Raw genomic sequence first — 25594 nt, forward strand, 5'->3', positions numbered from 1 at the left:
CACCATCCCTGGAGGTGTTTAAGAAAAGACTGGATGTGGCACTTAGTGCCATAGTCTAGTTGAGAAGGTGATGTTAGATCTTATGTTGGACTTGATCTTAGAGGTCTTCTCCAACCTAGTTGATTCTGTGATTCTGTAACTGGTGAAGTGCCTTGTGGAGTCTCCTCCAGTCTCTGATTTTTAGTGGTAATTTTTCCATGGATCTGTGGGGTAGGTGCACATGACAAAACACGCCAGCCTGTGCATGCCTGCCAGACATGAACGGCTGGTTCACAGCTGAGGTTACCCAAGTTCCTATTTGATTTACAGGCTGACTTTGAAGAAGTCCCCTCTGTCCCTCTGTGTCCTCAGGCATTTATTTCAGCAGAGCCATTTGCTTGTCAGACACTCTCCTCCATTAGTTCCCTAAATGTTATCCAGGATCATGGTCTGCTAAAATGGAAACGCACCAAAAGGACGCTGTTGTTCCCAAGAGGAAGGAGGAGCTGCCGGGTGAGCATGGGGACAGCAGCAGATCTCTCCGCTGCGGCAGTCCCGGGGTTGGTAGGAGCCCTGTGATCCCTCAGGTTGTTCCAGATGGTTTTCCAGGTGCGTGGAAGGGAGTCGGCAGGGCGCCCTGCTCGGCGGTGATTAACAGCCACAGCAAGGCGCGATAAGCACCGGGCGTCGGGTTCCGCCGGGGAGCCTCGAGGTGTGGAGCACCCGACCTCTGGTGGACATGGGCAGTTCACAGAGGAACTGCATCCGCCTTGAGTCACAGCAGGAGGCAAAGGATGAGCATTTTTCTTGCCCATGAGCCCTCTTCCCACGCAGGTTTGGCAGCGCGGAGCTCTGCTCTTTCCCTCGTGCTGCCCCTGCATTGCCTTGACACAGCATTGATGAAAAGCTCTTTTAGCATGACTTTGCCTTCCTAGTGCTTGTGTCAAGTGTCAGCACTTGCTTGGAGTCATAGAAATAATGTCGAGCTCAAACCAATTAATGTCACTCACCCCACAGTTGCAGATTTAAACTCTATCTTTTGATCCAGCAAGTCTGACCCATTCGTGCTTGGTGCTGATGTGTCCTGGGCAGACCAGTCCTTAAGTTCTTCTATATTATTCATTGCACTTTGGTTTGTGTGTAACTCAGGAAGAGATAATTAAATAGGGAAGGAAAAAATTGCGAAATCAGATTCCAACTGGCACTCCTGGGTGACTGGAGAATAACAGTGTAAACAGGTTAGCACTCACAGAACTGAATCTTAATTAAGATTAATCTGCTCTCTCAACTATACTAAATAAGTCTTTACTCTGAGATCAGATGCGGAGAAAAGGGAAGGCAATGTGGCAGTGCCACACCTGCGGGGTGGCAGGGCCGGGTGGGCTCCTGCCTGCAGCAGAGCCCAGCACTGGGGCAGAGCCTGGCACTGGGGCCACTGCTGTTGACCGAGGTCGTGGTGGGGATTCCTCTTGGGAGTAGCAGTGAAGAATCTGCCTCTCTGCAGTCCTGGTTTCCCCTTCCCTCCTCCAGTCCCTGCGCTGTCCTACTTGGCGGGCAGCCAGCTCTGGATCCTGCTCCAGCCTTGGCTGTGGGTGGAGAGAGGCAGCTGGAGTTGCTCTCCAGTAAACAGAATTACAGCCAAATGTGGGAGGTTCCTGAAGTCACCTGTGAGCTGCCTCCTCCCACTCCTGGACCCGGGCTGCCTGCGAGGCACTTTAAATTGCCACCTGGCACAGCCCTGGACATAGACTTCGGCAGCAGGATGGCACGAGGCACCCTCCTGCTGGGGCTCCTCTCCCTGTGGGCACAACTGCAGGCAGCACCCATCACAGGCAAGTATGGGCGGGTGGGAACCCCAGGCCTCTCGGGGGCTTAAGAATATTTTTCCTTATTTTCATAGAATCACAGAACAGTTTGGGTTGGAAGGGTCCAAAGCACTGGAGGTGCTTTGCAGGTGCTGGCAGGTGCCAGGTTGCCACCTGTGAGGGCCAGGGAAGCTGTGTGGGAGCGGGATGGGATGAGCCCTGGCATGTGGGGCTCGCTGCAGTGCCAGGGTGGGCTGTGGCACGGTGCCATCTCTCCCTGACTCCCCGATGCAGCCAGAGGCACAGGTGGGTGCTGGCCCTGGGGCAGAGGTGCCCAGGAGGGCCCTTCAGGCACTGGTCCCACCACAACTCTGCCACATGCTGGGAGGCACCAGCATGGCCCTTGGGCCGAGTTGCCCCGGCTGTGAGGGCAGCAATGGTTGGGCAGAGCCCTGAAAACCCACCAGGAAAAGGTACAGAGGAGAAGGCAGCCACAGCTGGGGCAAACCAGGCTGCTGGGTGGGAGCAGTGGGTGGGAGGGCAGCACAGCAGGGCTGACGCTGCTGCTTTCTCCTTCCTCCAGAGTTCCATGGAGCAGCTCCAGCTGGGTGGCCACCACCAGGGGAGCCCAGAAACGCTCTGCTGGGTAAGAGCCATGTGCCTGGGGAAGAGGCCAGTGTGGTGCCTGATCCACAGCATGGCAAGGCCGTCTCATGCGGGAAGCAGGAGTTATGTGCGGAGGAGGTGGGTAAGGACCAGCTCCTGCATGGGTCTGTGCCGGCAACTGCTGCAAGTCCTGCATTGGGGAAGCTGGACACAGGGAAGAGACCCAGCTCAGGGGAAAAACCAGCATGTGGGGCAAAGACTGAGACTAGGGAAAAACCGGAGGTTGTAGCAAAGCCGGACACTGGAGGGAAGCCAGAGGCTGGTGGGCAGCCAGCATCTGGAGAGAAAGCTGTGCTGGGGGAGAAGCCAGAGAGTGAGGGAGAGGCTGGGGCAGGAGAGAAGCCTGGATCTAACCAGGATGACAGTGAGGAGGATGGCGCCAATGACGACAATGACGGTGATGACGATGGTGATGATGGCGATAAAAACGAGCGTCATGATGGCAATGACAGTGATGGTAGTGACAACGACAGTGATGATGATGGTGATGATGGCGATGACGGGGACGATTCCAATAGCAATGAAAATGGTGATGATGGCAACAATGACCGTTACAACAACAGTGATGATGATGGTGATGATGGTGATGATGGTGACAATTCCAGTACCAATGAAAATGGTGACTCCAACAGCAATGAAAATAGTGATGATGGCAACAACGACCGTTACAATGACAGTGATGATGATGGTGATGATGGGGACGATGAGGACAATTCCAGTAGCAATGAAAATGGTGACTCCAACAGCAGTGAAACTGATAACTCCAATAGCTATGAAAATGCTGATAACTGGGATGGGTATTTTAGGTTGTAAGGGTATCATTGCCCAGGGATTTCCAGGGGTTTCTGGGTCCCTCTTTTGCAGCACACAGCTGGGGCTACCAGATTTTGTGATTGATCTGTGCCAATAAATGTATCTGATGGAGATGAGAGGTTAGTGTCAAAAGTTTTCTTTAACGGTTTGGCAGCACAGATGGGACACTCAGTCATTTGCCCATTTCAGTCCTTCTAAACTTCAGATGTTCAAATTTCTGGCAGTGGGTGATTTCACCCAGGAGCTCTGGAGTAAGAAAGGACTGAGTAGTGTGTTAAATATCTAGAGCAGGTTCAAGTCCTGCCTTCTACGAGTTTGAGTTTTGTGGTTTTGTGAAAGATGAGAAATGTACCTGGCATAAAGAAGGGGATGCCCTCAGCCATGGTATTGCAGAACTGGGAGAAGATAGTTGACACTACTAAATGATCTCAGAAGTGCACAGTAATGTTATGTCAGGAGGAATGGCCATATATTACTCCATGTGGGTATGGTTCTTCAGCTCAAATGCCAACCCTAGCCCTGACAGAAATCGGGAGGCTGCAGTGTGAGTGCTCTGTGCAGCACCTGCACTCCCTGAGTCAATCATCACTAATGTACCACAACACCCAACTTCTGCGGCAGCACAAAATGGGATTTTCACAGCCACACACCCATGGGTGTGTTCTTTATGTCCCCCTTATAAGAGGAGGATGAAAAGAAATTTGCATTTCCTTGGGGAGGAACAATATTCCATTAACAAAGTACCACAGGGGTATAAACATTCACTAAATGTTTATAGTAATGCCCCTGGGAAGAAACCCAATTCAGGGGAAAAAATCAGCATGAGGGAAGATTAAAACTAGGGAAAAGCAAAGCTGGAGACTTGAGGGAGGCCAGTGGCTGGTGGGAAGCTGGCATGTGGGGAGAAACCAGGGAGGAAGCCAGAGAGTGAGGAGGAGCTTGAGGTGGGAAAGAAACCTGGGTCTGACCAGGATGACAGTGTGGTGGATGATGACAATGACAGTGATGACAGTGATAATGACAGCGATGATGACTATGATGATCATGACTGTTGAGTATTTTCTATTATTTGAAAGTAGCCAAGTGCTTGTTTGACATCCGTAGCTGGAATTGTTAGGTGCAAATTGAACTTCATCTGAATCATACTGGGTGTATTGTGTAAGTCAAAGATGGAGCGTAGTGAAACCCGGAGCTGACAATCTGAACATTAATAACAGTTAGAATAGACAAAGATGTAGCTTAAATATTGTTTAAAAATTAATAGTTGGAGTGGACAGCCCATAGATCATGGTATATGAACTGTAACAACCATATTACAACATGGACTGCAGAACTGACTGAAACCCCAACCAAAACTGACCTCAGAGGGTGTGAAGGTGACCACATGGTAACCACTTAGTAATGAAACAGTGAAGCAACGAAGAGTGAGGAGACTCTAAAGCCTAATAATGTTCTTGGTCTGGACTGTTACATAAGGGATGGAGAGTTTAGATTATAAGGGTATAATTGCCCAGGGATTTCTTTTTTCAGGGTCTCTCTTTTAAGGCTCCAGCTCAAGCTACCTGATTTCATGATCAATCTGTGCCAATAAATCTATTTGATGGAGATGAGAGCCCAGTGTCAAACGTTTCTTTAACAGCAGTGATGATGATTGCAGTGATGTTGATGGTGCTGGTGACAGCAATCACACTTGTTCACCGATGCTGCAGAGTAGGCAAGGAACATGTGAGGTGAGGGGAGCCCGCAGTGAGTGGCTGCCCCCGGATTCCTCCTCTGCCTCACTCTGCCAGGGCTGGTCCCAGGCACCAGCAGTGTTTTGAGCAGGACCTTCTCCTTCCTAATAAACCCGGCACTGGTCACTGGCTGGGTATGACGAGCTGTCCTTGGTCAGTGCCTTGCATGGCCAGGCCATTGTGGCTGCCCCAGTCCTGCCCTGGCACAGCGAGCTCTGGCATCTGCCCCTGCCCAGCATGGGCTTGGCATGGCCCTCTGCACAGAGACATGCCTCTGTCTCTCATGGGAGACCGCCCAGGGACAGCCCCAGCCGGGCACCTGCCTGGGACCTGCAGAGCATCTCTGGCAAGGGATCCGTGTGACCCCATCTCCCTGAGGCTCACTGGGGTGAGCTGCTCCATTCCCAAGGCTCCCAGCATCCTCCAAAAGCAGCTGCCGTGGCAGAGCTTGACCACGAGCCACAAGGACAGGGACCCCATCCCTCCCATGGGGACTGAAGATCCCACAGAGGCTGGCAGGGGCTTGCCAGGAGACAGAAACAGCAGGAGACAGCCAATGTTCATCACAGACTGGGTTTACTGGGAGGTGGGGGGCACGGAGGCCCCCACGGTCAGCACAGAGCTGAGGGAGAGGGGGTGGAGGTGGGATCAGGGTGCTGGGTGCTCATCCAGCAGCTGATGGAGCCGTCCATGGTTGGCTGTCTGGCTGTGCAGCTGTTGTCTGTCTGTCTGGTGTGGGTTGGCTGCACACTCTGGGTCCTCAGTCCAGGTCCAGGTGGGGGCTAGGTGAATTCTGGGGAAAGACAGGAATCTGTGTCCAAGCCCTCACTTTGTAGCATGCCAGGGCACAGTTGTCGGCCCCACAGTGGGGCTCTGGGGGTGAGGGCTCCAGAAACCCCAGACACCCCTCCCAGGGAGCTGTGAGGGGTTTGCCAGTCACTTCTGCAGCATGCAAGTATGTGGGGGGGACAGCAATGCTGTGCAGGATGCCACACCCCAGCCACAGTCACTCTGGTCCCTGTGCCCATGGCCACACACCCTCCTGCAGTGCTGTCCCACTGCTCCCACATCTGCCTGTGCCCACCCATGCCCAGCTGTGCTCACCTGTGCCCCCCTGTGCCCCCCTGTGCTCACCTGCAGAGAGCAGCCGGGCCCAGAGGCAGCAGAGCCCCAAGAGCAGCAGCAGCGACAGCAGCCGCATGGCACGGATGGGCAGCGTGGGGGCTGCCTCTCTGGGCACAGGCAGGGTTTTAAATCCTCCTGGGGCAGAAGGTTGGTCCCCATGACCTGGCCAGTGCCCCAGCACCTGACGTGCTCCATCTGAGCGTGAACACCCCCCTGTCCCCTCCCTCCTGCAGGCAGCTGATGCTGGACGAGCCTCAGGGGAGGCACAAAGGTGGTGACAGGAGCAGCCAATGAAACTTCCTGCTGCGGGGGACAGGTAGGGCACAGGTGGCAGCGAGGGGCCGGGGGACCCTGCCTGGGGCTGGCCTGGACGAGGCAGCAGAGGTGGCTCCCTGGCCGGGCGCTGTGGAGCAGCCCGTGGTGCCCTGGCAGCTCTCCGGGCATTGTTCTGCCTCTGGGAACAATCGCTGGATCCTGAGGGACGTCCTGTGACCCGACACGGTCCACGGCCCTGCACTGCCACCAGCCCCTCAGCCCTGCATCTCCCGGCCAGCCTGGAGACCAGGACAGGCCAGGGGGTCGTGGGGTCCTGGTGCTGGGAACAGCGAGGTGGGGGCTCTCCATGGGCACCAGGACTGCAGGGCTGGAGCACGGTGTCCTGTGTCCTTGCCGGAGGTAGAGTGGGTGCCCAGATTCCCGTCAGGTTGTGCTGGAGCTGCCTCTTGCCTCCTGCTCCCTTCCACGGGGCTGACGGGATCAGCCACCCCGGCGGCATCGGAGCTGCCGGGGCTTTCCCTGACGGTCCCTTCCGGGAGCGCCTGTCCCTGGGAGAGGCAGGAGGGCTCCACACCCCTGCCCGGGCAGCTGCCTGCACGTGTGTGTACCTGTGTGTGCACCTGTGTGTGCACACGTGGAAGCCAGCTGTGCACACGTGTGTGTGCGTGTGGAGCCCACGCCCCTTCTGTTCCCGCTCCGTCCCTCGGCTCCCCTGGTGCCTCTCCTGCCGTGCGTCCCGGCCTGGGCAGGAACATCATCCCGGTGGCACAGCGCCGCCCCTGTCCCCGTCCCACCTGAGCGTCCGCCCTGGGAGATGCCACATTCCTGGGTGCTCCCCGAGCGCCCTGGTCACTGTTTTTCCCCCTGGAGAAGATCTGGCTGTCGGCTCTGCTCCCCCAGCTGTGCCAGTCGCTCACCCTGCAGATCCCTGGTGTCAAGGCAGGGCAGGGGGCACCTCTGAAGGGGTTTCTATCACGTGCAACCCCAACATCTGCCTGGGAACAGCCCTCCCCTTGAACCCGCCGTGTCCCAAACCCCAGCAACCCCCGGGAGCGGCTCCGTATCCACGGCGGTGTCACCCCAGCCTGGCCACGGCGTTACTGCCGGAGCTGCTCTGGAAAATGCCGTCAGTCGTTCCAGGGATCACCCAGCTGTGATTCCCTGCGGAGATAGCGGGAAAAATGCAGCCCCGGTGGATTCTGGCGCTGTGGCCCTGCCCTCCTGTGGGTGCGGGGCTGAGAGTCTCTGTGCCACCGGGAATGTCCCGGATGGCTCAAGGCAGTGGGAGACGTACCGAGGTGGCCGCTGAGCCGCGGCCCCGGGACCACCACGGTCCCTGGGCGGGGGTCCCTTTCCCACTGCCCGCCCTGCCCCTGCGCTCCCGATCGCCTCCGGCATGTCCCTCGGGCTTTGCTCCCGCCCTGCTCAGGACTGGCCACGTCACCGTGTCTCATGCCGGAGTTTCTGCCAGGATCTCGTTTGGGGGCTTTAGAGGAGAGGCAGGAAAGGCTGCTGTGGGACGAGGGCGGGCGGCGGCACCAACCCCCCAAACCCCACCCCGAGTCCGACTTTCCTGGCCCCTCCCCACGGAGCTTTCCTGGCCCTCCGCTTCCCCCTTGGGACAGTAATTACGGCAGTAATTAGGAAGACAATTATTCCTGCTGAATGGAAACAGCTTAATCTGTTTCTCCCTCCTTTTGGCAGGTTTCACCCCACGCCCGCCCACGGGTGCCGGTGGGTGCCGCCCAGCCCAGGGCCCGGAGCCCTGAGCTGCTGTGGATCCGGATCCCCGGCTGGAAGCCTGGAGGGCTGTGAGCCGTGTCCCGTTCCCAGGGAATGCTCCCCGCACCAGCACGATGAAGCTGCCAGACCCCGACCTGCTGCCAGGAGCAGGGGGCTGCCGGGGGGGGGGGCACAGGGCACGGCTCAGGGCAGGCAGTCCCCGGGAGTGGGGTGGGTGAAGGGAACATCACTGTCCTGTGGGACCTTCAACAGCCACGATGGCAGGCAGCGAGGTGGTACCCACAGACTCAGCCCCGTGTGTAGATCCATCCCATCTGGGATGCTCTGTCACCCATGAGGGAGCACAGGAGAAAGGGGTGAAGGGGCACAGCGCTCTGCTCTGCCACAGCCTCTCTCTAGGCCCTGCACCCCAGGGAGTGCAGGGCAGTGGTGCTGCAGTGTGCCCCAGCCCTTCCCTGGCTGATGGCTGCGCCAGAGCCACCAGCTTTCCATGCCCTGGCACGGCACTGCCATCCTCACTGGTGGCAGAGAGGCCAGTGCCGACCTCCCCATGCCCGTCCCCACCACAGGCTTGTCCCCAGGAGACTGCGGCTGCTGCCAGTGGTGCCCCCAGCCCAGCCTGGGCACGCCACTGCCACCCATCTGGGCTCCCTGAGAGCCACTCCAGGACAGCTGTCCCGTCCTACCGGTCCCCCTGGCTCCAGGGATGTGGCCAGGATGCCACTGGGGAGGCTGGGCCCTGCCTAGGTGTGGCTCATTACCTGCATGGCAGGAATTACCTGGGCTCAGGCGACATCCCTGCGCCCTCTGCCCCGCCCGCGCACCTTAAATCCCAGCCCACCACACCCAGGGCCAGACCCGGCCATCCAGGGCACCATGGAGCTGCTGCCTGGCTGCCTTCTCCTCCTCCTCCTTGCTGCCCTGCTCCCCCTCACCACGCGGTCTGGCCCGGCCCCACACGGACATGGACGAGAAGAGCTGGGGATGGGTGAGTGTGGCCAGGGCATGGCCTGGGGACAGGGACACCCGAGTGCCGCTGTTGGCCAGTTCTCCCCTCTGCCCCTGTGCTGCCAGGTGCCTGCAGGGGTCTGGGGCTGTGGGTGCCCGGGGTCTGGCCCTGGGGCACTGGGGGGCTGCTGAGGCCCCCGCTCAGTGGCTCTCCCCAGCATTCTGGCCACTGTGTCCCACAGCAAAGCCTGGGTACTGCTACTACATCTCGGAGGTGGTGGAGGACCCGCTGGATGAGGCCTGTGGCGCCTGCCGCAGGGACGCCTCCTGTGCCCGCTGCACCAGCGATGCCGACTGCCACGGAGTCACCAAGTGCTGTCCCAGCAAGTGTGGCTACACGTGCCAGGAGCCGGTGCTAGGTGAGGGGTCGGTGCCGTGGTAGTGGGGCTCTGGAGCAGCAGGGGTGGGTGACTGGAGGGGTGTTAGTTCACACACTGGGAAGGGAGGTCCCTGGGTTGCTCCCGGGGTCGTGCCAGGTCCTTGCAGACCACGAGGGGCACCGCACTGTGAGGTGGGGGAGCGCCCAAGCTGCTGGTGCATGGGGCCGTGGGCTGCTGGCACAAAGGGTTTGGCAGTAAGAAGGGACTGGAATTGTGCAGACCTTTCCAGGGGCCTGGCAGCACCAAGAGTGGTGGCATCCCTGTCCTGCCCCTGGCTCAGCCTGTCCCCTTTGAACCATGCAGACTTCTGCTACCTGCCCTCAGTCTGTGGGAACTGCAAGGCGCTCTTCCGCCGCTTCTTCTTCAACGCCTCCAGCCAGCAGTGCGAGGAGTTCATCTACGGCGGCTGCGGCGGCAACAGGAACAACTTTGAGACCAAGGGCGAGTGCTCCCAGGCCTGTTCCCACATCGGTAACTAGCAACGTGCCGTGGGCCACAGATGGAGGCTGCTCCTGGCCCCGCTCCTGACACCAGATGTCTCAGTTTCAGGTGACTGATAGTGCTGGCCCAGGGGGTGTAGTGGCCTCTGCACAGCCCTAGCCCAAGGGAAGCTGCTGCTGGTGGTCACAGCCCCAACCCTGGAGGGAACCATTCCCTGTGGGGCTGGTGGCAATGAGTGCTATTGGCTGGGGTGGCCATGCTGGGGGTCTGCGGCTTGACTGGGGATGCTCACTGGCCTGAGGACAGGGACATGTGCCCCACGATGACAGCATGGCTGCCCCTTCCAGTGCCATGGTGCCTGACCAGAGGAGCCCATCCCTCCCCTCAGGCTGTGACACTTCAATACAAGGGTGGGTCCTTGGATGAGCACGTCTGGGTCTTGTCCTTCCTGCTGGAGCAGGCAGTGCCCATCCCTCTTGTCTCCCCTCCCTCACAGGGACTGGGTGATGGGTGCCTCCAGCAGCATGGCATGGTGGCCCCGGGGCTCACCCAGCCACCACCCTGCAGCTCCCTCTGCCTCAGATGGGCTCCCAGCCCAGCCTTGCCCTTGAGCTGCTGACGTGACCTGGCTGGGAGCTGAAGCCACTGAGTGGAGGAGGAATGGCCACCAACTCAATGGGTGCCCATCCCCAGCTTGCCCTGACCCAGGTCTTTGTCTGCACCTCTTCACTGGCCCCTTGGCACTGACCCCAGCAGGGGCTAAGCCCCCTGGCCCTGGGGATGCTCCTTCCCTGGGAGCCACAGTTGATTCCAGGCTGCTCCAGGAGCATGTGGGGCAGCTGGAGGTGGCCAAGTACACACTTTATTGCTGGAGGTGGTGTGGAGGGGACAGGCCAGCTGGAGCCTGTGACTGTCCTACATCCGCTAACGAAGGTGTCTTCCCGCTGCAGAGGAGCTGCTCTCCCATCATGCAGCATCTGAAAAGGAGGACGTGCTTTTAAGGGAGCCACAAGGCTGGAGAAGTGAGGGACCAGTGGCCATGTTTGCAGCCATGCTGGCCAGCTCTGTGAGAGCTTCATCCTGCTCCGTGTCACTTAAGATCCCCTTGCCCTGAAAGTGCATCTGCTGGGAGCAGAGCAATGGGGCAGCAGCGGGAACCGGCCTCACGATGATGCCGAGCTGGGAGCGTGCTGAGGGCTGTGCCCTTCACACGGGTCTGGTTGACACCCTGCATGCCCTGGTGCCAGCCCTGGTGCTGGCCCCATCCTTACCACCGGACACCCGTGTGCAGACGTGGCCGCAGCCGTTGCTGCAGCACTTGTGGCCCCAGGGACACTCCTCGTCGAGGCTGCACAGGTCCAGGCACGACCCGCGGCCCTCGGGCACGGGGCACGCTCCGCCTCTGCCTGCAAGGCAGAGCACCCTGCTGTGGGGCACCGAGCTGGGACACCCCACATCTCCCAGGGCAGCACCTGAGTTCTCTGTCTCACCTCCGGGGGTGTCCTTGCAGACACGGCCACAGCTGGTGCGGGTGCACCTCTGGCCCCAGGGACACTGTGAGTCGGCCTCGCACTGCTCCGTGCACTGCTCGGCACCGTGTCGTGGCACAGCCACGGTGTCACGCTCTGCGGGCAGGGCAGGACGGTCACCTGGTGACTCTGAGCTGAGGCTGTGTGTGCTCATCAGTTGCACAGAAGGAAGGGGAGGCATGGGAAGAAGGACAGGGGCAGATCATATCCCTGGAAGTTGTGGGACCCTGCGGGCACAGCCATCTCAGCAGACCCCCCATGAGTTCATGGCACGGGATCCTCACTGGGATGGGAGGACCAGGATACCCCAAGGAGTGGGTGCTGAGGGGGTGCTGGGCTCCATCCCCACTGGGCAGAGGGTACAAGAGGCTGACCTGGCAGAGAGGCTGGCGTGCAGACGTGGCCACAGCCGTTACTGCAGCACTTGTGGCCCCAGGGACACTCCTCGTCGAAGCTGCACAGGTCCAGGCATGTCCCCCCTTCCCTGGGGATGGGGCACACTCCCACTCTGCCTGCAAGGCAAGTACCCAGCTGGGGGGCACCTGGCTGGGGCACCTCACGGTGGGGCACCCCAGAGTGACCCTGCATGGCTCCCAAAGGGCCTGGCTGGCTCTCACCTCCAGGGATGTCCATGCAGACGTGGCCGCAGCCGATGCTGGTGCACCGCTGTCCCCGGAGACATTGTGAGTCGACCTTGCACTCCTCCATGCACTTGCCATCAGCGCTGTCCTGGCTCTCTGCAGGGGCACGGACATCCACTGTCACCTGGCCGCCCTCAGGGGGCTGGAGCCAGCTCCCCCCGAACAGGCTGTGCCTGCTACCTCTGGGCACGGCCACGCACTCCCAGCCGCAGCCCGTGTCGCAGCACTTCTCCCCTCGCCGGCAGACACTGTCATCCAGGCACTGGCTCCCGCGCCGGCGCCGGGGGTCCCAGCATGGCTCTGGCCGGGGACACTCCCCAGGGTGCTCTATCGGAGGAGGGGACGTGGGTGAGGGCGGGGGTCCCAGCCCTGCTCTCACTTCACTGTCCCGTGCTGGTGGCCGGGCTGCCGCGCTCACCTCGGGCAGGGCGGGTGCAGCACATGGCGCAGCCAGAGAAGCAGCACTTCTCCTGCCGGGGACAGTCCCTGTCGTGGGTGCAGGAGTCCTGCTCCGAGCACGGCTCAGAAATCTTCTGTGGCCTCACCTTTGGGCACTTGCCAGGTTTGTCTAAGATGGGAAGGAAGGGGCAGCAGGGGCAGGGACCACACTGTGCTGTGGGCACCCCCTTTTTCTGCAGCCTCGGGGCACCCTGAAGGCTGCACCCTGGGGGTCTGAGCAGCTGCCCTATGGCAGCACCATCCCACATCCTTCCCCCAGGAGCTTTGACATGCCTGGTGTGTGGCAACCCTGTCCTGGTAATCCTTTCCTCACCTGGTTCGGGGGCCAAGCACACAGGGCCACATCTGCTGCTGCTGCAGCACTTCTCAGCCCCCGGGCACTGCCAGTCCCGGGTGCAAGTGGTGCCACACGGGGATGTGGCCAGCGGAGCCTCCTCAGCCAGCGGGCAGATGCTTGGTTTTTCTAGGGGCAGGAGGCAGCAGGGCTGGGTGTGCGAACAGCAGCAGTGGGTCTTTCCAACCCAGTCCCCCAGTCCCTGGAGCTGGGGGACACCCCTGCCTGTGTCTGGCACCTTGGGCTGGGGGCAGGCAGATATAGTCGCAGCCACTCAGGCAGCACTTCTCCTTGCCGGGGCACTCGTCATCGTGCCAGCACCAGGCTCTGCAGTCATAACTGGGGAACAGCCCAGCATAGGCCGGGCAGAATCCGTCCTTCCCTGTGGACATGGCATGGGATGGCTGCAGTGCCACTCTTTAGAGGCACAGCCACGGGGACCAGGGCGCGTGGGGTTGTTGAACCTCTGGGGCAGCTCCTGGCCCCCTCACCTTGGCCACGTGCTGGGCACCGCTGGCTGCACATCTGGTGACAGCACACGTGGGATGGGGGACAGTCCTGGTCCTGGAGGCACCCCCACTGGTGGGGCAGTGGCCGTTGGGTGGCTGGGGCAGGGCTGGTGTCCTCTGCACCGTGGACCAGGCGAGAGTGGGATGGTGGCCTTGCCAGAGGGTGACCTCACCATCCTCTCTCCCCTCCAGCACCCACCTGGGAGCTGCACAGTGAGTCCCCACCCCAGACCTGGCAGAGCCCACCTGGTGAGCATGAGGCGAGGAGTCCCTGTTGTGCCACAGCTCTGTGGCCCCATGGCATCATCCCTGACCTCTGAGCCATGTCCCCGCCCGCACTGCCCGTCCTGTCCCATCCTGCCTCACCGGCTGACGCTCCCGGCAGGCACTGGTGGCCACAGCTGCTGTTGCAGCATTTCTGCACATCGGGGCAGTCGCCATCGCCTCGGCACCGCTCCTGGAATGGTGTTGGCTGCACCACGGGGCCCTCCGTGGGCTTGGGCTGGTCTGGCAGGGCAGAGCGGGTGCAAGGCTTCAGCCACCCTGCCCACCCCGGGGGTCCCCAGCCCTCGCTGTGGTCCACACACGCCTGGTGTCTGAGGCCACGTCCTGGCGTTTGGTTTTCCCGGGAGCTGCTGGTGAGGGGAAGCTGTGTATGCTGCCCCAGAGGTCAGGGCAGCAGGGAGGTGGTAGATGTCTGTGGCACAGAGAGTCCCCGTGCTGAGCCAGGGCTCCCAGCTCTCCCTGCCAAGTCTGTACCTGGTGCCGGCTCCAGGCAGGCAGAGCCACAGCCCAGCGGGCAGCACTTCTGCATTCCCAGGCAGTCCTTGTCCTCCAGGCAGGGGAAGGAGCAGGGGGCAATGAGCCCCGCGGGGGCTGCTGCCCTGCAGGCACCGGGCTTCTCTGCAGCGCCGAGGGGCCGAAAGGTGAGGCTGCACCGCAGTGTCCTAGGGCAGCACCAGGAAACCTGCCCCTGCCAGACCCTTGTGCCAGACCCTGCTTGTCCCTGGCTGGACCCCACCATGCACCCCATCCCAGACCCCTCCATGCCTTAGGAGCTGTGGTCACAGGGCTGCCAGCAGTGCACAGAGAGCTGTTCTGTAGCAATGGGAATGGCACAGGGATGGGGACAGGGATGGGGGAGAAGGATGCCAGCTGCCCTGGGACAGAGGTGGTGCTGTACCTTCTGCTGGGGGGATGCAGCGCAGCTGGCACTCCCAGGGGCAGCACTTGAGCCCAGCGGGGCAGCTGGAGTCGTTGGCACAGAGCGGGGGCTCCTGGCGCAGGCAGCGTGTGAAGTCCCGTGGGCACCTTCCTGGTTTTAGGGGATCCCCTGAAGAGGGATGGCAACGTCAGGGCAGTGCCAGCACCAGAGCCCCTCATCCACCATCTTTGGGGAGTGGGGCATGGGTCCCTATGCAGGGGCCAGAGAACTGGAGTGGGGATCACAGCCCGGGGGGCTGGAGACTCTGCTGCAGCATGGCCCAGGGCTGCTGGACCCCCACATCGAGACCTGCATGGCACAGCACGGGGCTGTGTGTGCCCTCGCAAGGCAGCAAGTGCCACGAGGATTGCCACTGGCCCTGCGAGGGCACACCAGCCGGGGGTCACGACCTATCCCTGAGCATCCTGCTGCCCCGGGCACCTTCAACTGCAAGGAGCACACCCCATGCCACTGCTGCCTCCTCCTCTTCCTCGTCCTCCTCTTGGCACCCTGTGCTCATCTCGGCCGTGCTGGGAAAATCAGGACAGCCCTGCCTCTGCCACAGGTGAGCTCCGGCTGGTGCCTGTGCCCAGCTCCTGCCACCAGCCGGGGATGCGGTGGGAGCAGCCGCTCTGTCAACATCCCGGCCGGGTGCGTCAGGGCCGCGTGTTTGGGCTGCAAACAGACGCTGACGGAGTTTCACTGCAAACAGCAGCTGTTTGGCTCAAACAAAGAGGCACCGGCCATTGTCTCCGGGTGGGCAGAGCCACGCTGCAGCTGGGCACCACCGCCCCTGGCATCATCCTGCTGCAGGGGGCCAGCATGGGGTGGGGGGGTCTGCACCCAGAATGTAGAAGACACCCTGCCACATGCAGCACCCCTGAGAGCTGATGGTTGCTGTTTGTGTAGGGTGCAGGGGGGGCACATGGGGGTGCAGGGGGTGCACACATGTCCCCGGGGTCCCCCAGGCAGCCGGGCAGCAGAGCAGGTGCTGCAGCCAGCTGGGACATGGTCCCTGCCAGCACGTACTGGGCAGGGACAGAGGAGACACGACAGTGACAAGGGGGACCAGGGTGCAAGGAGCTGCCCCCAGGCTGCCCGTGCCTGGCAGCTGCCAGGTTTGCTACCCGGTACTCACCGCCCTTCTCCTCTGGTGTCACGCTTGACTCTGCCCTGAGGATGAGGAGCCCCAGGAGGAGGAAAACTCCCAGGCTCATGGTGCTGGCCAGGGACGTTGTGAGTGTCTGGAGCTGAGCCGGGGCTTGGTTTACAGTCAGTGGCAGGAGTACCTGAGGTGCCAGGGCAGCCGAAGTTGGGCTGCTGGCTGTGGCATCTGGCTGTGCCGCGGGCAGGAGGAGCAGGAGGAGCAGGAGGAGGGGCAGTTCCCAGAACCCACCGGCGCCCTGCCAGCCATCCTGCTTATCTCTGGCCGAGCCCTGCTTTGGGGTCAGGGCGACCCATGGGGCTGGGGAGGGCAGCTGGGGTCAGGCACTGCTGTCCCCCATGGTGCACAGCCCCATCCCTGCCACACCTGGCTGCCACCCCCTCCCTGGGTTTCCCTCCAGCCCTGCTTGCCCTTCGCCTCCCTGGAGTGGGGGCTGTGGATAGATCCCACGGGTTGGCCCTGGCACGGCAGTAGGAGCAGCCTGAGGATTTGTGCCAGCTCTGCTGCCATGGTGCTGTCCCCCAGCCAGGTGTAGCCTCTGTGCATGGGACTGCTTGGGATCCAGCACCATGAGTAAGCAGGTCCTGCCGTGTCCCCTTGCAGGTCGGTGCTGCTCCCTGCCCCCTTCTCTGTCCGGGTGCTCCATCTGTCCTGACCCGTGACTGCTTTTCCCACCAGGTTTTCACACTTTGGGATGCAAATGAGCCCTTCCTTGGTGCAAGGAATCCGAGGGAACTGGTTCTCCAGTCCATGACTGCTGAGGGGACATCGAGCAGCCCCTGGGCCCTGCAGGATGATCACCATGGGGTGATGATGGCTGGAGGTCACCCATGTGGAACTGGGACCCTCTCCCTGCCCCAGGGCAGTGTCTGCCTGCAGGGACGGCTGCCTGGCGCCTGCCTGCACCTCTCTGCCTGCACATGGCTGCCGGCACCTCTGGGAACCAGAGCAGGGAACAGGGATGGTGACCCAGAGCAGAGGTGGATATGGGATGGTTTATTCTCTCTCAGTGCTGTGGAACAGCTGAGGCCAAAGGGGATTGCCTTGTTCTGGGCTGCCAGGAGCCTTGGCCATGGGGTGGTGTGAGTGTTGTGCAGCCCTTGATGGCACAGCTGGGAGCAGCTGGGGGTGCCAGTTACCCCAACCAGAGCCATCACTCAATGCTGGTGCCATCCTGCCGGGAGTGCAGAGGGTCCAGCACAGGGACAGGCGCGGGGGCAGCAGCACCTCTGCTCACACCAGTGGTGCAATGGCAGTGGGGTGTGGGGTGACCCCAAAAAGGCAGCTCCTGGTGCAGCTCTTCCTGGCCAGGGCTAGGCTGTGCCTGGAGGAGACAGGTGAGGGGGTCAGTGAGGATGGGTGCTCCCTCTCTGAGGGATGGGGGGTCCTGGGGTGCTCCCACCCTGGGCCCCCTTAGTCCCCTCCAGGCTGTACCTGAGGGGCAGCAGGCTGGGGGTGAACGTACCCCACAGCGGGGGGACACAGACCCGGCTGCAGCCCTGCTGGCAGCACTTCTGGCCAGTGGGACAATCCTTGTCCTGCAGGCACAGGAGGAGGCACTTGTCTGCCCGGTTACCATCCGCTGCAGGGGGACAGAGCCCTGGCCACACTGGCACATATGAGAGAGGGAAGGGTGAGGGGTTCGGGGCACCCCTCCAGCATGGAGGAGCTGCCCTACCTGCAGCGGTGAGCTCCTCACCCAGTTCCTCCCCCATCAGACACCAGCTCAGTCCCCACCCTCCCATTGCCCCCGAGGGAGGGCCACGGTAACAAGGTGTGGAGGCGGCACGGGGGTCTTGGCCGATGGCTTACCCTCGGTGGGTGGTTTGCAGACGTGCCCACAGCCGGTGGTGCAGCACTTGTCATCCCCAAGGCAGTCACCGTCGGTGTCACACAGCTCCAGGCAGGGCCCCAGGGAGCCCCGCAGCACCATGGGGCACACGCCAGGCTTCGCCGAGGCATGGTGGCTCCCTGGTGACAGCAGGGATCGTGGCTGTGCTGGAATTCTGTGTCCCCCAGCCCTGCTCCTGGCACGGACTTGGTCTCCATCCTGTTTTCCTCTCCATCCTCCTTTGCAGAGCCCTGTGCTGCTCTCAGTTGCCAGCCTCACACCCACACCAGTCTGACCCAGTGAGACCAGTCACAGCCCAACATGGGATGCCAGCTGATAAGTGGAGTGGTGAGGGACAACCCTGGCTGTGGTCCCACCAGCAGGCAGTCTGAGGAGGGTGCAGGAGGTGGGTGCAGGAGGGGGTTCAGCCCTGTGCATGTTTGGGACCATCACCCACTGATGATAGAGGAGCCGTGTGTGGGGATCCTGAGGGCCAGCTCTTGCCCAGGGGCTCAGGAGGGCCTGGGCCAGAGCCAGGGCGGGTGTGTGGCACCAGGAGCCACAGCCGGTGGCACACGCTCCCTGGGGCCTGGAGGGCTGCCACCAGCTGCACACTCGGCTGGGCACAGCTGCTGCGGCTTGTCCGGCAGCACGGCCTGGCACACGCCAGGCTCCGCAGGGGAGGGAGAGCTGTGCTACCCCAAGTGCAGTGGTGGGCTGGACATGGGGCTCAGGGAGGGCTGGCGGGGCTGTACCTGTGTCCGGAGGGGCACAGGCCAGCCCACAGCCGGAGAAGCAGCACTTGTGGTCCCCAGGGCAGTCCCGGTCATCAGTGCAGCGGTTGGGGCAGGCGGCAGCGCTCCTCTGGGCACGCTTCCGTGGGCAGAACCCGGGTTTGGCTGGAGGGAGGGTTGAGGCTCAGCATGCAGCCAGTCTGGCCCCACAGTGCCCACAGATCCCCTACAGTGTGATGGGGGCTGCGGACCCCTGGGTCTGTCCTGGGGCATCCTCAGCCTGCCACGGGGACCCCCAGGCCACCTCACCTGTCTCGGCGTGCACGCAGCGGGTGCAGCAGCCGCGGGTGCAGCACTTCTCCCCGGAGTGGCAAGCGGTGTCGTTGTGGCAGCTCGCCCCGCAGCTCGGCCCGATGGCACTGCCGGCGCGGGGGCAGTAGCCTGGGCTCTCTGCAGAGGGAGATGCTCCATGTGGCCGTGTGCCAGGGACTGGGGCTCGTGCCAGGGGCACCAACACAGGCACCAGCCCCCACCCACATCCCACCCGCCAGCCAGCCCCTGTGCTGGCATCCCTTGGAGGGAGCAGGGGTACCTGTGGTGGGCAGGAGGCAGGTCCAGACCTGCCCGCTCTGGCAGCACTTCTCGGCACCGGGACAGCTGTGGTCGGAGAGGCAGTACAGCCCGGGGGGCCAAGGGGCTCCACTCACCCCCACCGGGCACTCACCCGCTTTGGGGGGGGCAGGTGGGGCAGTGGGTGTCCAGCGTCCCTGTGGGGCTGCGGTGAAGGTGGGAGCAGTGCCCTGGTCCCCACGGCCGTGCTGCTGGGCCAGGGCGAGCAGCGCCAGGAGCACCAGGAGGAAGCTGCGCTGGCCCAGCATCGCACTGCGATCACGCTGGGCTTCTGGGTGATGGGCTGGGATTTAAACACTGCTGGGGCGGGGTCTGGCCAAGCCAAGCTGTTCTTTCTCATGGCAGCAGGGTTTCAGGACTGTGGGAGTGCCAGGCATGAACAATTCTCTTTGGGGGAGTCTCCTGGGGCAGCGCTGGGCCCGTGGCTCACGGCTGACACATCCTCCAGAGAGCCCTTTCCAGGTCACCGGTGACCCGCAAGCAGGTGGGCCAGGGGCTGAGCAGCGCTCCCAGAGCCCCACCACTGTGAGCAGGGTTGGCACACAGGGGCAGTGTCCTGTCCCCAGTCTTCAGTGCCCACCGGGTCCCTCCTGGCACACATGGAGCAGGGAGAGTTGCTATGGAGCTGTGGTGCTGTGCTGGGTTGCACCAGCCTGCACCTGCATCATAGAGAGAGGGAGAACCAGCACTGGGCACTGGGCAGTGCTGGGCAGAGTGTGGGGCTTGTTCAACCCTGGGGACAGCTCTGGTCTGTCCTCTGTCAAGGGTGGGTGCTCTGGGGGTGCTGGCCCCTCCCAGGTAGGAGGGACACTTGCTCTGCTCCCAGGGGCTGGGAGTGGGAACAGGGTAGGAGCAGAAGGGACAGGGCCTTTGGAGCCCTATGAGGAGCTGGAGGTGCCAGGAAGAGCAGGATAGGAGCAGGAGCTTAGCCCTGAGCAGGTGGGGAGGGGCAGGCATGTGGCAGAGGTGCGTGGGCTGCACTGCCCAGAGCTCTTTTAGGTTTCTGCAGTGGGCAACTGCATGGGGCAAGGAGGGGTTTGGGTGATGCTCATGTGAGGGCACACGCTGCAGCCTGTTTGTCTCCTGGCCATTGCAGAGCAGGGAGCAGAGAGCACCTCTGCTCTGAGGGGACACAGCTGCACCCTGATGGCCCCGCTCTGAGCATGGCTGTGCAGAGGTGGAGGAGCCGGTGTGCCACGTCAGCCAGGGCCAAGGGCCCCTGGGACAGCCCCAGGCAAGGCACAGGCTGAGGACCCTGGGAGACACAACAGAGCCAGTTGATGCTGGTGTTTGTGTGGAGCCCTTCCAGGCATCTCCAGTGCGGGACGAAGAGGCAACCAAAGATGGTGGCCATGGAGTGGCAGGGAAAGTTGGCCATGGCGCAGGATGGAGAGGCAGCCGCGGCATGGCAGGGAGAAGCTGCTTTATTGGACAGAGTGCAGGGGGCTGTGGCATGCCCCGAGCAGGGGACCTTGGGGAGGAAGCTGAGGCTGAAGGCTCCAAGCCAGGGGGATGATGCGGGGCCACGGCCAGGGTGAGTGGGATGGGTGTTGGGCAGCAGCTTCCCCGTGGCTGGGCTGGCAGGAGGTGGCTGCACCTGCAAAGGAGCAGAGACCATGAGCAGGATGGGTGCACAGATGCGGCAGGATCCCTGGGGCTGGCATGCACCCAGCTGACCTCAGTGGATGGGCGTCACGCAGGAGACCTTGCCGCAGCCATTCCTGCAACACTTCTGGTTCCCGGAGCAGTTGGCGTCACTCTTGCACTGGTCGGTGCAGACACCCAGCATGGGGATGCCCGGGCTGACGGGCGGGCAGGTGCCAGGCTTTTCTGAAAGGCAAATGGACATGGCTGAGACCTGCTGGTCCTGGCATGGCGGGCAGGGCCCACCCTGCAGCTCATGGAGCTGCGGGCATGGCCCTGGCCCCTGCCTGCCATGGAGGAGGGACCACCATGGCTGCCGGCATTTCTCCCATCCCATGGCTTTGCCAGCTGGTGCTCCAGTCAGCTGGACTTGATGGGGACGTGTCAGGGAGACTGTGTGGCACAGTGGTCCCCAACGGTTCCTGTGCTCAGTGGTCTCGCTCAGGGACGCATGGCTGGCACAGGATACGCAGGTGTGCCATGCAGACCTGATGGTGGCCTTGCCCCTGCTGTCCCCCACAGCTGCCAGGGATGGCCCTGGCCCTGGCCATTTGTTCATGGCATGAGGGTTCAGCCCAGGCCTTGGCTGGGATCATGTGCCCCCAGGCAACCTGTGCCTGGCAGTGCGGGGCCCCTTCTCCGCTGTCCCACTGCCTGCCATCGGCACTGGACTCCAGCTCTGCACCCTGCTGCCCTCCACTGCAGCCAGGCCAGTGCTATCCTGCAGGCAGCCGTGGAGGTACTGGAGCCTCCGGATCACATCCACACGTCTGCAGCTGTGGATCCCAACTCCTGAGCCCATTTCCAGAGGCTGCTCTCCAGCAGGACTGGCATGGTAACTGTGCTCAGCTGGACGGCTGCAGGGCTGTGGCCAGTGCAAGAATGGGGATGATGCTATTGGGAGATTTCCCGGCGCAGGGTTGGAGCCAGGACAGTGCCCACATCCTGGGCTGGCAGCCGCCCACAAGGCTGAGCAGTCAACGAGTGCTGCGACAGGGAGTGGCGCAGACCCCCACCCTCTGCCCCGGCCCCAGCGTCATTCAGGATCATCCTCTCAGCCCCTGCATCGCTGAGAGGAGGAAGGGGAGAGTGTGGCCCAGCGGGAGCACACCCCGAGCCTGCTGGGCTCCCACACAGACCCTGGTCCCCCTGCTGCAGCTGGACCCGCATCGGGCGCCCAGGCCCGTGGCCACCACCGCACCCTGGAGCACCGGTGCTGCCAGCTGGGATGGGCTGGGATGGGCTGGGATGGGCTGTTGTGCTCCGAGCAGCACAGCCAGGAGCAGGAGGGAGCGTTACCGTCGGGCTTCTGGCAGGCCTTGCCACAGGCCGCCGGGCAGCACTTGAGGGTGCTCTCGCAGTCGCCATCGGACTGGCACCCCACCGTGCAGTTCACCGCATCCGTCGCCGGGTCCGGGCACACGCCGGCTTTTGCTGCAAGGCAAAGGTGGGGGCGTGGGCGCGCGCTGGGGCAGCTGGCCCCGGGCAGGGCGAGGGCTGCGTGCCGTGGCAGGAGATGCTGCCACCGGCCCCAGGGTTGAGTCCAGGGATGCTGCTGAGCTCGACTGCACCAGGCATGGGCTGGTGCTCACCCCGGCCCCCACCGCAGCTGCCCTGGGGCTGGGAGAGAGGGATGCTGGCTGCTCGCCGGACGTGCTGTGACGAGCCGTGCCGGGCCGTGCGCTCATACTCACTGGTGACATTCTGGGCGGATGCTGCCGGCAGCTCTGCCCAGAGAGCCAGGAGCCCCGCCAAGATGAGGACGCTGCGGGCCGTGGGCATGTTGCAGGAACCGGCTGCGCTGCGGCCGCCCGGCCGGCCTTTAAGCTCCTCTCCAGGTGGGGCTGGCGGGCTCGGCCTTCCGGGTGGTTCCCAAGGGCCGGGCAGGGCCAGGCTCCCCCTTCGCGCTTGCACAACCCGAGTATCAGGTATCTGCCGCTCCTGGCTGCCGACCAGGGAGGGGGAGCCTCGAGGAGACCGGGCGGCCATGCTGAGAACTCGCCCAGCAGGAATGGCAGCCAACCACCACCGGCTGCAGCCCCTGCACGCTGGACCCTAGACAGCTCCAGACTGATCCCACTGAAGTGCTGGGCTGCCATGGCCCCACGCAGGGATCGGCCATGGGGATGCAGTGGTACCGCTCGCGGGCAGCGTAGCAGGTGCAGGTGCACCAGGGACAGGGCACGACCTGTCCCCACTTGGACTCACCCTGTGCTGCCCTGGCCACAGTCATGAGCTTGAGTGAAGCCCCTGGCCTGGGTTACCGATGCCCAGAGGCCGGGAGGAACTGGTGGTGCAGACAGGGCTGCAGCTCGGCTCTGCTGCTGCTCACCCAGTTCCTGCTCCTGTTCCAGACGCTGTTCTCCTCCAGCTCTGGGTCCTTAACTGAAGGGCCCTCCAGGCTGCCTGTGCCTTGGGCAGATGCCCAACCCAGGGCTCCCCTGCACTTCCCCAGAGCAGCCATGGTAGCTCTGCCTGGCTGCCATCTCATCCCATGGCTCCCATCATCCTTGCAGTCTCCCACAGCCCCAGGGATGAGGACGGACCATCTGGCAGCACTGGATGGGCAAGTGGCTGGTGGGGAATGAACCATTGGCAAATGCACCCAGTGCTCCGGGACTTGGGGGTGCCGGGGCTGTGCAACCCCAGAACCCCTTGGCATGTCCAGGATACCCTGCCCAGAGCATGTCTTGTGGGGCAGGACACTTCATGGTGCCTGCCAGTCTCGAGCCAGGGCTGGTTTGGTCGGGCCCAGCTCGCCCACCCAACGTGGCTGTCCTGCTCACCTCACCGTTTGCCAACTCTGCCAGTGCCCATCTCCTCCACAGCCTCCCGTAGGAGGGTGAGACCTGCCCTGTCCCTGGTGATGTGCCCTTGCTGCTGGCAGAGTCTGCAGAGGCAGCCCCAGCCCCGGGTTGGAGCATCCTGCAAACCTGCATGGGCCAGGGGTGCCTGGGGCTGGGACATGATCCCTGCCTGAGTCACGAGCTGGTGTCTGCTCTGGCGGGGTCCGTCTCCAGGTAATTTAACCCCACAGTCAACAATGTGGCACGGTGGCGTGGCAGTAAATCAGTAACTGTTTGCCTTTGCCTGTGGTCCCCTCCCTGCCTGGGTGTTTATGCAGGAACAGGAGCCGGCAGGGACGGCTCAGCCGCCTGCCCCACCACTGTGCCGCGTGTCACCACAGCGGGAGCAACACGAGGGGATAGGCAGAGGCCTGGAGCAGCAAGGAGATCAGCAGGGCAGTCTTTGTCCCTGTGCCCTCCAGGATGGGGACCTGCCAGGCAACTGCCAGGACCTGGCCATGCTCAGGCTGACTGGGATGCTCCCACTCTGGGTCCCAGTGGTAACACTGTTTAGCGAGCTGGGCTGGGCTGACTTTGGGATGCCACGAATGAAGGCAACTGTGTTGCAGCCCAGTGGTCCCAGCACCAGGGCTGGGACACGGTGCTGTGGTGGTGGGGCAGGATAGGGGTGGTAACGGCTGCGAGGTGGGAGTGCTGCCCACCGGAATGGAAGCTCTGTCCTTGCATGATGATATGCAGGAACAGAGCCCTACCTGGACCCAGCAGCAGCTTCCCTGGAGCAGCAGCACTGCTGCCATTCCCACACTGCACACCCAAGGTCACCGTTCCCACTGTCAGGGAGGGGCTGCCCTGGTGTCCCGCCGTGGCTGGGCTGCGGTTCCCATGCCAGTGTTGTCCTTGAGGGTCATTGCCCTGGTCTGACCCTGTGACGGCTTTGCCCCAGTGCAGGGTGACCTCAGTGTGGGGTGACCTTGGTGCTGGCAGTGAGCAGCTGGCACTGTGAGGGTGTGAGAGTGGATGCCAGCAGTGGGGCTGCACCAGACCAGCTCGACAGGAGCAGACGGGAGCCCAGAAATGGGCTCATGGCAGGAGATGAGGGGGAAACCGCAGAGGAAGATGAGAGCTGTGGGGAGCAGTGTGGGTGCCAGTGGATTTGCCCACGGTTGTGCCTCAGTCCCAGGGTGCCTGGCTGGCTGTTGAGGGGATGATCCAGCTGGAGCTGCCCCCAGCCAGCCTGAGCAGCTGGAGTGAGCATGCTGGTGACAGGGCCAGTGGCTCCAGCCCACGCAGTCAGCATCACCTTCCGGGAGACAGGAATGCTTTGGCTCCTGTCCCCAGTGCGCGGCATTCAGGATATTGCCGTCCCCACCTTGGCTCTGCCAGGTGCTTCCTCAGAACAGGCTGAGGACAGCTTTGGGAACGCAGGGGTCTGCCAGCATGGCTGCGGGTAACTGTCCCCGTGGCGAGAGGAGGATCCTGGCTGAGAACATGGTCTCAGCAGACCTGAGCGTGACCCCAGAGGCTCTTCCCTGCCACATCCCTGGGGAGCTGTGCCCACTAGCGCTAACCCTGGTCATGCTGGCTGCGCCCGAGCCTCGCGGGTGACTGTGACTCCTGCATGGCAGCAGGGAAGGTGCCGGAGTCACGTCTCCTGACTGCTGAGGGAATGCAGTCAATGATTAAAAGGGGCACCTGAGCAGGGACCCAGCTTCCTGCTGCTGGCACAGAGCAGGGGCAGCAAGTACAGGGATAGAGAGGGACACCCCATCCTCTGGAGATGCTGGGCCCCTCAGCTAGCAGTGCAGGGTCCCCACACCACGGGCATGGGCTGCCGCATGGGGGATCTGGCCCCTCGGGTCCAGTTGTGTATCTGCCAGCAGCCGAGGTCTCCCACCACACTGGCACATCCTGCCACCACTGAGCCCCCCGCTGCCCACACTGCCCACACGGCGCAGACCTCAGTGGCCCTGCTCCGAGGCACAGCCGCAGCCTCAGTGGTGCTTGGGTGCTCTGGAGCTGGGGAAGTGCCTGGCTCTGTGCTGGTGGGAGTGTTCCTACCTGCTTGTTTCACTGGCACCCTGGCCCCAGCCAGCTCTGCAGCACTCCCAGAGCCAGTGGGAGCGGCCACCCCGAGACGC

At 62.5% G+C, this 25594-nt stretch overlaps 2 protein-coding genes across 2 annotated transcripts; both read right to left on the reverse strand.

Moving 5' to 3' along the window:
* Positions 1-10935: 10935 nt before the first annotated feature.
* Positions 10936-15984, reverse strand: LOC113974440 (keratin-associated protein 10-6-like). The gene is made up of 13 exons (XM_027697568.1): positions 15784-15984; positions 14625-14774; positions 14201-14344; positions 13808-13948; positions 13424-13558; positions 13171-13314; positions 12912-13061; positions 12558-12707; positions 12320-12466; positions 12116-12235; positions 11460-11594; positions 11241-11375; positions 10936-10946 (listed from the first exon to the last, which is right to left on the reverse strand). Exons 1-13 carry the CDS (start codon positions 15860-15862, stop codon positions 10936-10938), a joined length of 1641 nt encoding a protein of 546 aa, XP_027553369.1. The 5' UTR covers positions 15863-15984.
* A 1117-nt stretch (positions 15985-17101) lies between these two features.
* LOC113974441 lies at positions 17102-25594 on the reverse strand. The gene is made up of 9 exons (XM_027697569.1): positions 22344-25594; positions 21709-22083; positions 20716-20835; positions 19100-19276; positions 18685-18825; positions 18397-18540; positions 17623-17781; positions 17276-17419; positions 17102-17134 (listed from the first exon to the last, which is right to left on the reverse strand). Exons 1-9 carry the CDS (start codon positions 22636-22638, stop codon positions 17124-17126), a joined length of 1566 nt encoding a protein of 521 aa, XP_027553370.1. The 5' UTR covers positions 22639-25594; the 3' UTR covers positions 17102-17123.

This window comes from Neopelma chrysocephalum, unplaced genomic scaffold (genome assembly GCF_003984885.1).
Source record: "Neopelma chrysocephalum unplaced genomic scaffold, ASM398488v2 Primary Assembly neopelma1_119, whole genome shotgun sequence".
NCBI classification, from domain to species: domain Eukaryota; kingdom Metazoa; phylum Chordata; class Aves; order Passeriformes; family Pipridae; genus Neopelma; species Neopelma chrysocephalum.

Coding starts and splice junctions, on each gene's coding strand:
- LOC113974440 (XM_027697568.1), bottom strand. CDS start 15,862: ATGAGCCTGGGAGTTTTCCTCCTCCTGGGGCTCCTCATCCTCAGGGCA. Junction 14,775..15,783: donor GACACCAGAGGAGAAGGGCG/GTGAGTACCGGG, acceptor ATCCCTCTTCAG/GGGATCCCCTAAAACCAGGA. Junction 13,062..13,170: donor CTGCCTGCCCCCAGCCCAAG/GTGCCAGACACA, acceptor TCCTGCCCCTAG/AAAAACCAAGCATCTGCCCG.
- LOC113974441 (XM_027697569.1), bottom strand. CDS start 22,638: ATGGCCGCCCGGTCTCCTCGAGGCTCCCCCTCCCTGGTCGGCAGCCAG. Junction 22,084..22,343: donor ATCCGCCCAGAATGTCACCA/GTGAGTATGAGC, acceptor TTTGCCTTGCAG/CAAAAGCCGGCGTGTGCCCG. Junction 19,277..20,715: donor GTGTTGCAGGAATGGCTGCG/GCAAGGTCTCCT, acceptor CCCATCACCCAG/AAGCCCAGCGTGATCGCAGT.